Below are 10,841 nucleotides of genomic sequence, written 5' to 3'. Positions count from 1 at the left end.
AGCCCGCCACGCAGCCGCCGGCGCGGACGTCCCCGCGCGCGCCCGCCCCCGCGCGCGCCCGCCGCCGCCGCCGCCGTGACGTTTGACGTGTCTGTGACGCGCCGCGCGGGGGGCGGGGCGGGGGCGGGGCCCGGGCGGCCGAGCGCAGGCGGAGGGCGTTTCCGGGGCACGCGCCCGCCGGGCCGGGGCCGCTGACGTCGGGCACGGGCGCGCGCGCGCCCCCGGGGCGCGCCCCCGCTGCTGCTCGCGCTCCTCCTCCTCCCCGCCCCCACCCCCCGCCCGTGCCGAGCTCTGGGCCGGGGCCGGCGAGGTGAGTGCGGGGGCCGCGGGCGGGGGGCGAGGGGAGCCCCCTCCGGGCCGCCGCGCCCCCCCGGCCGAGCAGAGGGAGGGGCCGCGTCCCGGGGATCCCCCTGTGGGGGCTCTGCTTCTGGGGGTCGCTGGGGGGGCCAGGGACGAGGGTCCCCCCTTACAGGCAGCGTGGGGGAGCCCCCCTCAGCCGGGGGCCCCAGACTGGCCCCCCAGCGCCCCTTGGAGAGCGTCACCCATCTGTAGAGCCCCGAGAGCCAAGGGCCCCCTCCCCCTTGCGGCCCCCGGGGCGGTTCAGTTGTCTGGGGCACCCCGAGGAGAAGGGGACCCCTGCCCCCGGGCGGGCCCCTCACGTGGACCCCTGGGCTGGGCGCAGAGCTGGTGGGGGTGCGGGGCCTCGGGCCAAGATGGAGGTGTGCGCCCCCAGCCCCGCTGTGGCCTCCGGGGGGCCCGGGCACGGGGCGCTGGCCCGGGGAGGCCGGGCTGGCCAGTCCTCCCCGCGTGCCCCCTCCCCGGACCTCCAGCTTGTGGGCCCGGGGATGCTGATCGGAGCCCCCTCCCTTCCGCAGGGCCCTCGGAGGAGCCCCGGAGGGCACCGGCCGCCCCTGCGGAGCTGCCCTCTTCCACCTTGGCATGTCTCGGGCAGCATCTTGCAGCGCCCCAGAGGATGGAGCCCTGCCCCCAAGGGCAGGGGTGTGGTCCCTGAGGCCCCGGGCTGCCACCTGCTAGCCTGCCCTTCCTCCCTTTGCGATGCCCTGGCCGCCCAAGGAGATGGAAGAAAAGGAGAGATGTGCCCGGGCCCCCTCGGCGGCCTCTCCCAAGCCTGGAAGGAGGGGATGATGGGCCTGGGCCGGTTTTGGGGTCTCCCGCACTTTAGCAGCAGAGACGATGAGAAAGTAAACTGAGGCAGAGTGGTTTTCCTACTGAACACAGAATTGTGGGGAGGCTTTTGGGACTGCTGTCTCTACTCCAAGATAAACCATGGCCCCTAGAGACTGAGGCAGCCCCCCCAATCCGGGACAGACCCAGGAAGCTGCATTCTTCCTCACAGGGGAAGGGTGGGGAGCTTCCCAGGCCACCTCTTCCTGGAAAATAAAAACATGAGTTGCATGCCTTGGAGAGGTGACAAGACCAAGTCAGAATCGTCGGAATTGCCCCAGCCAGCGCCCCCCCAGATCTACCACGAGAAGCAGCGCCGCGAACTCTGCGCCCTCCACGCGCTCAACAACGTCTTCCAAGACAGCAACGCCTTCACCCGGGAAACACTACAGGAGATTTTCCAGAGGTAGGGGGCTTCGAGATCCTTGGGATGCCTTGGTTTCTCGGGGGAGGAGAGGGAGTGAAGCCGCCCCGACAGCCCTCGAATGACCCTCCCCATCAGACAGAAGCCTGAAAACAGGCCTGCGCTGGGCCAGGAGTCTGGCCCTTTTGAATCCCCATTTTTGGGGGTTTTCACGAATGGTAAGGATTATTTCTGGATGGACCCCAGGCTGGAAGCCTTTCCAACTAGAAAGAGTCGGGCCCGCTTGGGATTCAGCCGAGAGGAAGCTTAGGGATCCTCTGGATGAGATGACCTCCCCCAGATTGGAGGTGCTAAGGGACCTCCTCCCGTGTTAGAAATGGTGCTTCATGGGGCTGGGCTCCAGCTGGGAAGAAGCACCTTCTTTTAGGAAACATCTTGGTGTGCCAGGGTTAAGTTTTAATGAGAATAATTACTTTCTAATGGCAGTAATAACTTTATTTGTAGTGATGCGTGGGCAGGGACCTCACCGCCCCGCAAGCATCATGGTCTTCATCGGGTGGTGAGCAGAATTCCTTCCATTTCAGAGCCCACGATCCCATCATCACCTTACATACAGGAGGTGAGAGTAGGACTCTCGCTCCTCCTTGTCCCTGTGATCAGCTTAGGCTCCCCAGTACCTCCTGCTCCAGGTCCCTTGTACTCAGCATCAGGGAGGGACGGAAGCCTTGATCTTAAAAAGACCTGCCCCTGGGAGGGAGCTGACCTGACCACTCCAAGGCAGGAGGGAGGCTGCACCTGAAGTGAGGGAGAAGACGTCTACTCATCTCCTGCGGCTGGAAGAGGATGGAGGGAATGCCTCCCATTCTCTTGGCAGGGCAGCATGAGGGGCTCTAGAGAGGAAGAAGACCCATCCCTGGACTAGATGATGAACTAGACAGGATGATTTGGGCTTCAGGACCTGTCAAATGCAGCCTGTTTAAGCCGGGCCTTGAAGGAGAAGGGCAGGATTCTAATTCTCCTTATGGGAATTGGGGGCACAGAATGTAGAGTGTTCAGTGCACAAAGGGAGTGGGGTGGAGTGAGACTGGACAGAGGTTAGAGTCAGATCGAGGAGGCCTTTATGATGATGGGCTTTATAAAGAAAGGAGTTGAGACTTGATTCGGTGAGCAGTGGGAGCCACAAGGGGCTGCTGAGCAGGGGAGTGACAGCCCTAGAACCAGGGGTTAAAGGACCTCCACAAAGTAGACTTGAAAAGAGGAGTGGCACCTACTAAATTTCTTTGAAATAAACTACCAGATTTTTATTTTTTTAGCAGTAGAACAGGTGATAGCTATGATCCTAGGACCAAGGTGGACTGGGAGGCAGCCGAGGGTAGCCTCAGAGGCAGGAATCCTGAATCAAACCGTGCCTTAGACACTTAGTAGCTGGGTGACCCTGGGCTCAATGCTTAACCTGTGGCTGCCTCAGTTTCCTCATCTTTAAAGTGGGGGTGATAACAATAGCACCTTCCTTCTGGGGTTGATGTGAAGGGAATAGGAAATGGAATATAATTTATATAAGGTATAATATATAATTTATAATTGGTAGCAATTCTCATTCTTTATTATTCTAAACCAAAGGGGAGTTGTTTGGAAATGAGTAGAGGAATCATGAAATTCAATCCACCCCAAACTTTCACAGGGGAGGAAGGTGGACCAAGGGTAGCCCTGAGATGTTCTAGAAGCAGGATTAGGGAAAGTGTTGGCAGCAGTCCCAGGCATGTAAAGGGCTTTTTAAAAGTTCAGTTATGGGGCGGCTAGGTGGCCTAGTGGATAAAGCACCGGCCCTGAAGTCAAGGAGTACCTGGGTTCAAATCCAGTCTCAGACACTTAATAATGACCTAGCTGTGTGGCCTTGGGCAAGCCACTTAACCCCATTTGCCTTGCAAAAACCTAAAAAAAAAAAAAAAAAAAAGTTCAGTTACCAAGGTGTATATAAGGACCAGAGGGGGGCAGGGGTGAGGGACCCAGAGGAGGAGAAGTGAACTCATATGACCTTGCTTTGCTGACTGGCAGTCCCTAGAGTCAAGGCCTGGGCTTGGGGGGCAGCTCTGCCCCTCATCAGTTGCTGAGACTAGTCATTGGGCGGGGGGTGGCAGGTTTTGACCATTCCTTCCAAAACTGTCATGGAGGAGCAGGTGTGTGCTGATGGGATTGGGAAGGTAGAGTCAGGACCCATTGTCCTGGGCTTCCAGGCTGGGTGCAGACTGGGGAGCATCCTGCCTGCCTAGAGTGGGAGAGTCGAGGTGGATCTCCACAAAGTGGCTATTGAGTCCTACCCCTTTGTTTTTTAAAAAATTTAAATATTTAATTTATTTATTTTTCCAACTATATGCAATGGTAGTTTCAACAATTTATTTGCAAGGTTTTGAGTTTTTCATTTTTCTTCCTCCCCCTCATAAAAAGCAATCTATTATAGGCTCTACATGTATAACCATGCTAACCATAGACCCATATTAATCATAGTGGTACCACATCATTTTTTACAAGAGAGGAAACCAAGGCCCAAGTAGGGGCAGGGACTTGGAAGGTAACGGATACTTCTGAAGCTGGAAGGGAGCATGGAGTCTGGACCAACTCACTCCTTTTAAAGAGGGAGGATCTTCAGAAGGAGACCATGGGGTCTCATGGTCCAGGTGCAGAGATGGGCCCGGGTTGCCTGTGTGACTCCAAGGTGGCTCCAGGCTTCCAAGTCTGGCCCTGCAGCCTCTTTTCTCTGCCCGTCTTGAGGTCTCCTTAGTTACAGACCAGAGGGAAAAGCCTCCTGGAGGGGCCCTTGGGGTAGGTTTGGTGGCACCTAGTCCCTGCCCTTAGATGGCCAGATTATTATATGAGGTCAAGCAGGGTGGATGGACAGACAGAATAGCTCCACAGACTGACATGGCAGCCCCGAGGGGCTGGGGAAGGCTCCAGGCTCTCCTAGAGAGGAACTGGCCCTGCCCCTCATGAGTGATGGTTACCATGGGGCTTTCTCCAGGCAACGGGGGTGGGAATCCTCCTCCTGAGCAGGAGGAAGCTTTGACACGGGGTATTTGGAGAAGGAGCTCCATGGTGTCCCTAGTCCTGGGTTTGTACATCTCCACAGGTGGGCTGAGCCTGGGGACCCGCCGCTGGCTTTCCAGGAACGAAGTTGATGGTGCTTCTGGCTCAGCCTTATTATCACAAAGCGCTCCCACTGCAGCACTCACTGGCCTTAGCACCAGCAGCAAGAGACAGAGTCGCTGCCCTTCAGAAGCTCTTAATTAGTTGAACAATGAAGCTTACCCTGTAGGAGACAGGCAAGACTAGATACAATCAAGTGTCAGATTTGTGATGTCACTTGTGAGCATAGTAGGAATTCTGGGAACGGAGGGATCTTCGCACTATTCGGGGAAAGCTTCTGGATGAGACAAAACTTGAGGTAAACCTGGGAGGGAAATGGGGATCTTGGAAAGAGGCAGGGAAGCCTGGGGGCAGAGGTGAGCCTGGGGTCTATGGGCGAGAAATAAGAAGCTGCCCAGACCAGAGGGCGAGGAGGCCCGGGGAGGGGGGGGGGGATCAGGTTGGATATGAATGTCAGGGGGAAGTATTGGTGACATCTGTTTAAAACTTCAGCCTCCTAATCAGATTGCCCACTGAGAGGCAACTAGGTGGTCAGGGAGGCCTCCGGCCTTGGCACTCAGAGCTGCCCATAGAATTGTCCTAAGGGACTCGGCTACCTGAGCCAGGCCCCTGGTCCTCTGCTGGAGCAGGGCTCCCACCCTTTCTTCCCGGACCTTCCGTCTCCCACCCTGTGGGTCTCTAATGTACTCGCTCCTCATCCTATTGGCTGCTCATCAGCTTTTTCTTCCTTAAGGAAGCGTACTCTGGTGCTGGTTCCCTCTCCTCCATCTATCATTCAGTCCATCAGTAAGCCTTCCTTCATTCTTCCAGGGGCTCAGCTCAGATTCTTTCTCAAATTTCCTTGTATTTATTTATTTGGGGACGTGTGGTATCCCCTAGCAGGGCAGGGACTTTCTCATATTTGTCCCCAGATCTTCTCTCTTGCCGATGGTATTTAATTTATGTTGAGCTCAATTAAAGTTGTTTTAGCAAGATAAACCTGGAAGCAATATGCCTAGGGTGGCCTTAAGCTTTTGGGGACCCACAAATACAGGAAGAGCTCCCAGGGCCAAAGCCATGGGAATGGAGAGGAAGGCTCAGTCAGCATCCAATGGGGAATAATGCAGAGAACGACTCAAAGAGGATGAGAATTTTTTAAATCTATAGGTTGCTGAGGATAGAGATATGCAACAGGTACTGCCTTTGTAGGGAAAATCAGTGAACACTTGGCTATTGGGAAGATTAGAGGCATACGACTGCTGTGAGCCTCTGGAGTTTGAGAAGAGGACAGGGTCAGACCAATGCTTTGGGGGGCACAGCAGTGGGGAGAGGGTTGAGGCAGGAAGACCAAAGACATGTGCAGGCCTGAGGAGAGGAGAAGACAGCTTGGGCCTGACCTGTTAAGGAGTTTATAGAGGTTGAGCCTAAAGGGGGGGTTAAGCATCTGCTATTTGGAGAGCCAGAAGAGGGAGGGAAGCATCCTTCGTGACACATGTGCAGAGGAGTGGAGTGTATCAGGAAAGGAGGAGGGAAGGAAGCCCTTTTGAGAGGTGAGTGAGGGCCGCCTGGCAGAGAGCTTTGAATGCCACACCAGAGAGAGGTCAGGTTTGGCTTGTCCATCTCCTTTGGCATTTTGTAGGTAGGAAGTACTTTCCATTTAGATCCAGAGGCAAGGGAAGGGGAGTTTCTGCAGTGCCTGATAGTGTGGTGAAGGGGAGAAAACAAAGCGGGGGAGAATGCAGATGATGGCTGTAGAACCTTCCCTTTAAGGAGAGGGAGCATCATGGTAACTCTACTGAGAAAAGAGGCTATTGGCAGGTCCTGGTCTACCAGCTTGCCCTTGTCACAGACAATGAGGAGAACTCTGGGCATTTTTGGATAACAGTAAAAGACCCTCAGGATAAGTCCTTTTGAGAGGTGGGAGGAAACAGGGTAAAGATGATTTTTGATTAAATCTCTGAATGGGTATTTACTTGAGGAAACCATGATTTCTCTATTGTTGGTATGAGGCAGACCACATGCATACCTTAGTAAACTCTTAGTGGCTTTCTGTGGTAGGAAAAATTCATCCTTTAGGGTCCTACCTTCTGATGAGGCCAGTCATGAAATGATGGGCTATCCATTTATTGGAGGGCCCATACCTTAAACCTTTTCAGCTTAGGTAGGGCTTGCCTGACCTCAGACTTCTCTGGCGCAATCTTCCAAAATCCAAGGTCCTTGTCCTGATATAGGTTTACTCAGGAAGGGTAGTTAAACATCTCAAGAAAATCCACACAAAATTTGTGGAAGCACAAGAACCATCCTATGGTGCTTTTCTAAACTCAGCAGTGAATCTTGTCCCCTATATGTGCTGGGGTACAGGAGTGGTGGCAGCCAGGCCAGCTTGATGGGAAATTTCAGAAATGTGGGTCCTCAGGAAAAATGTGCCCCTTACTTAAATAGAATTTCCTGACTGACACATAAAAAGAGAGAGGCCATCTTGAAGAATCTACACCCCGATAACTCATTGGGTTAAACTGCACTTTGATGCCAACAGGTACACTGATAAAAAAGAAATAGTTGGGAAACATAAATAGAGATTGAGTAAGATTGAGCATCCTCTTAATGTCCCCGTGGCATTGGACAGGAGCCCAGCGTGTGGCAAGGGTGTGCTGGCTTGGGCATCAGGAGGCATGAGTTTGAGTCTGGGATTTGCCACTTCCTAGCTCTGCCCTTCCGTTTATATCTGTGAAACGGAAACACCTCATGGATCAGAGTGGTTGGGAGCAAATCACTTTGGCTACCTTCAGCATTGGTTAGATGCAGTGTACCCCCGGGGCCTATCTGGGATGGGCAGAGGCGCTAACAGATCCCAAGAGTGAGCCCCTCTCCCTCCATGTTTGCAGACTGTCCCCAAACACCATGGTGACACCCCACAAGAAGAGCATGCTGGGAAATGGAAACTACGATGTGAATGTCATCATGGCAGCCCTTCAGACCAAAGGCTATGAAGCGGTCTGGTGGGACAAGCGAAGGTAACTGCAACCAGACCTGACTGCCTGGAGACTGGCCCTCTATACTATGGTGGAAGCCAGTTTTTGCAGGGTCACTTACGTTTGACGATGAATGGGGGGGGGTGATTTGGCCTTTCTGGTGCGGTGGCCTTGGGGAATGGGCCGTTGTGAGAGCCCGGCTTCATTTCTCTTTCCTCAGGGACGTCAGTGTCATTGCCCTCTCCAATGTCATGGGCTTCATCATGAATCTCCCCTCCAGCCTCTGCTGGGGTCCATTGAAGCTTCCGCTCAAAAGACAGCACTGGATCTGCGTCCGAGAGGTGGGAGGCACCTACTACAACCTTGACTCCAAGCTCAAGGTGCCCGAGTGGATTGGAGGAGAGAGTGAGCTCAGGTGGGCCTTCCCTTGCTTTGACTGAGGAAGGTCAGGGGTGAAGTTCCCATGCCCTTCTCAGCTCCCTTTTTTCCCCAGGCTTTCCATCAGGCCATAGGAATAACTTTAGACTTGTAAGGCTTGGAATCTCCTCCCTTTGGAAAGCTGTTACTATTGGTTGCAATGCATCAACGGTCGACATGAATTTCCCTATTACATGTGTGACTTCTGCCATGGTGGACAAGCATGAGATTAGCCAGATGGGCAGAGCATTTAGGGCTCCCAGGGCACAGAGGAGGCCATTTGAGGGAATGGACTACCGAGGTTGGCCATCGCTGTGGCCTTTCTCTTCTTTTTGCTTCCTCTCATTGGTTTGCCTTCTTCCCACAGGAAATTTTTGAAACATCAGCTCCGAGGAAAGAACTGTGAGCTGCTGCTTGTCGTCCCAGAAGAGGTGGAGGCCCACCAGAGTTGGAGGGCAGATGTCTAATCCAGCTCTGCCTCTTGCCCTCTCTTCCTCCCTGCCTTCCCCTCCTCTGAGAGCCTTCGTTGTGCTGTGGTCTCTCTCTCTCTCTCTCTCTCTCCTGTCCCCCACAACTTGCTGGGTTGGTTCTTCCCAAGCCTGACAAGGCAACAGTTCAGCTGGGAAGACGGATAAACTTGCTCCTGGAGAAGGAAGGAAGTGAGGATGTGCTCCAAGTTCTCTACAAGCAGAGGGGGAGAAAGAATGATCCTAGCATGGACTTTCGCCTTCTTTGTGTAGAGGTCACACATAGGACTTGACACAACCTTTGCTGGGGTTAACTACCCGCTGTCCCCTTTGGGAGATGCTGCCTCCACTTTCCCTTTCCTGTCAGACTAATGGGTCTAAAGAGACTCATGAAGTCCACGATTGGCTTGGAGGGCCAAAAGCAAAGGGGTCTCTCAGGAAAACATCTTCATTAACTTTACTTAGCAATGGTACAGCATGTATGACTCCATCCTTCAGCTCCCCTTCACTGAGAGTGTAGTTCTAAAGGAAAGGGGCCAACCAGAGTGTTTTTTCCAGAAGAAAAATTTCTCTCAATTGGGCATTAGTTGAATTCTACATTGTTGAGGAGGGGCAAGGGTGGGGAAGCCACAGATATACTAAGTGTGAGTGTGGCCTGCCCTTAGGCCACTTGTTTTATGAAGTCCCCACCATTTCACTACATTGTCTGCAAACTGTTAGGAAGGGAAGGGGATTCAACTTGATTCTAGTGTCTCCTGAGAATGAATTAAAAACATTCATTTAGAAAGGAATTTGAGGACTGGAACAGCCTGGAAAGTATCAGGAGCAAAGACAGCTCCAAGAGCCAGAGCCCTCCAATCGGGTGGCAGGAGCTTCATGGTATGTGGTCTTTGACAGTTAGCTCAGGCATGGCCTTCATCAGCTGAGTCTGGAAGCTGAAAGAGCAGAAGGCAGGTAAAGGAACTCTGGCTCCCTGAGCCCAGTTGTGGCTGTCTTAGAAAGGAAGCTCCAGGAGTGGCCTCTTTGGCCCTCATAGGCGAGGGTGTTGCCAGCCAAGAGGGCCAGCCTGGGCAGACTTCTCTCCAGGAGCAGAGCTAGGACCTTAGGCCAAGCCTGAGCAGGCCTCGCTGGCCCGAGTCACCAGTAGCTTTCTCCCACCTGTGACTGGATGGCATGTTTACACCAGCACTCTTCTGCACACTCACCTACCATACAGCAAGGCCATTGTTTAATGCTGAATGATGGTGGCCAGGAAGCAGTTCCCGCATCATCCCCTTCCCAGCACCCAGTTGCAACGTCTCCTGCACCGTTTTCCACACCAGACCTGCTGCTTGGCCCCTCGAGGAGCGCTTTCCCCCTGCAAGATCACATTCCATTCACCACCACCAGCCAGAAAATCCAGCCAACTTTGGTGGCCCTGTAGGAGGAGCTCTGACCATGACAGCAAGCCATTTCCGGAAGGAACCTGCTTAGATCCATGCACGTGGCCCAAGAGGCCTCATGCACATGGAGTCCACAAACTAATGGAATATGCAAAGACGCTTTACAAACATTTCAGGGCTGGTTTCTCTGTTCATATCCAACTCTGGTGCTCAGGAACAGGGACCCATGCTGATGCCCAAGGGCATGGAGACCCCTCTTCCTCCAAGGAAGGGGATCCCCTAGCCCTATTGCCCATCAGTGGGCAACCCTAGGCTGTTTATTTTTCTCGCTTCCCTTCTTCCCTTTTGTTGGCCTTGTGCTGGGTTTGTTTACAGAGGATGTATTTTGTTTAACCAAATATTAAAAAAAAATGGAAACCTCTCCATATATAAATCCCATTATTCGTCTGTCTGCCTGAGTTCTGTAATTAAGTATATAAAAGAAAAAAGAATAAACCCTTTTCTCTAATGTGTTGTTGATTGTAAAAGGGTTTCCTTCTTGGGACCAGCACAAACTTTCCACCTTGCCCCTTCTGGGTCACTTTAATTCAATACCCCAGTGGAACCAGGGAGTCCAAAGGTGTACCCACTTAATAGAATTATCGCCTGGTGTGACCTTAGACAAATCACCTAACCCAGGAAGATGTTTCCTTTTATTGTAAAATAAAGGGAGACCATATGACTCATTTGCACTTCTACAAGCATAAATTCTCCGGTCTGTTACTTTTACTCAGAAGTCTGGATTGTTAGCCAACGTAGGAAAACATGGAATGGAGCCTGGACTACCTGACCTTTTAATAATGACTTTTCTTACAGAACATTATGTAGCTTGGGAACACTGTGTGGTTGTGCTACTGGAAGCATAAATAAAAATCTAACCCACAGGAACCTCTAA

At 53.0% G+C, this 10,841-nt stretch overlaps 1 protein-coding gene across 1 annotated transcript; it reads left to right on the top strand.

The window, feature by feature from the left end:
• Positions 1 to 207: 207 nt before the first annotated feature.
• Positions 208 to 10,535, top strand: JOSD1 (Josephin domain containing 1). The gene is made up of 5 exons (XM_074226944.1): positions 208 to 310; positions 876 to 1,591; positions 7,555 to 7,683; positions 7,862 to 8,056; positions 8,426 to 10,535. The coding sequence occupies exons 2-5, from the start codon at positions 1,407 to 1,409 to the stop codon at positions 8,523 to 8,525; spliced, it is 609 nt and encodes a 202-aa protein (XP_074083045.1). The 5' UTR covers positions 208 to 310; positions 876 to 1,406; the 3' UTR covers positions 8,526 to 10,535.
• Positions 10,536 to 10,841: the final 306 nt, after the last annotated feature.

Source organism: Macrotis lagotis, chromosome 2 (assembly GCF_037893015.1).
Source record: "Macrotis lagotis isolate mMagLag1 chromosome 2, bilby.v1.9.chrom.fasta, whole genome shotgun sequence".
In the NCBI taxonomy this organism is placed as follows: Eukaryota; Metazoa; Chordata; class Mammalia; order Peramelemorphia; family Peramelidae; genus Macrotis; species Macrotis lagotis.
This window is presented reverse-complemented; position numbering and strand designations above follow the sequence as displayed.

Excerpts from the sequence above, each read along its gene's own strand:
- JOSD1 (XM_074226944.1), top strand. The coding sequence starts at position 1,407 with ATGAGTTGCATGCCTTGGAGAGGTGACAAGACCAAGTCAGAATCGTCG. Across the intron at positions 7,684-7,861 it reads GTCTGGTGGGACAAGCGAAG|GGACGTCAGTGTCATTGCCC; the intron begins GTAACTGCAACC and ends CTCTTTCCTCAG. Across the intron at positions 8,057-8,425 it reads GGAGGAGAGAGTGAGCTCAG|GAAATTTTTGAAACATCAGC; the intron begins GTGGGCCTTCCC and ends TTCTTCCCACAG.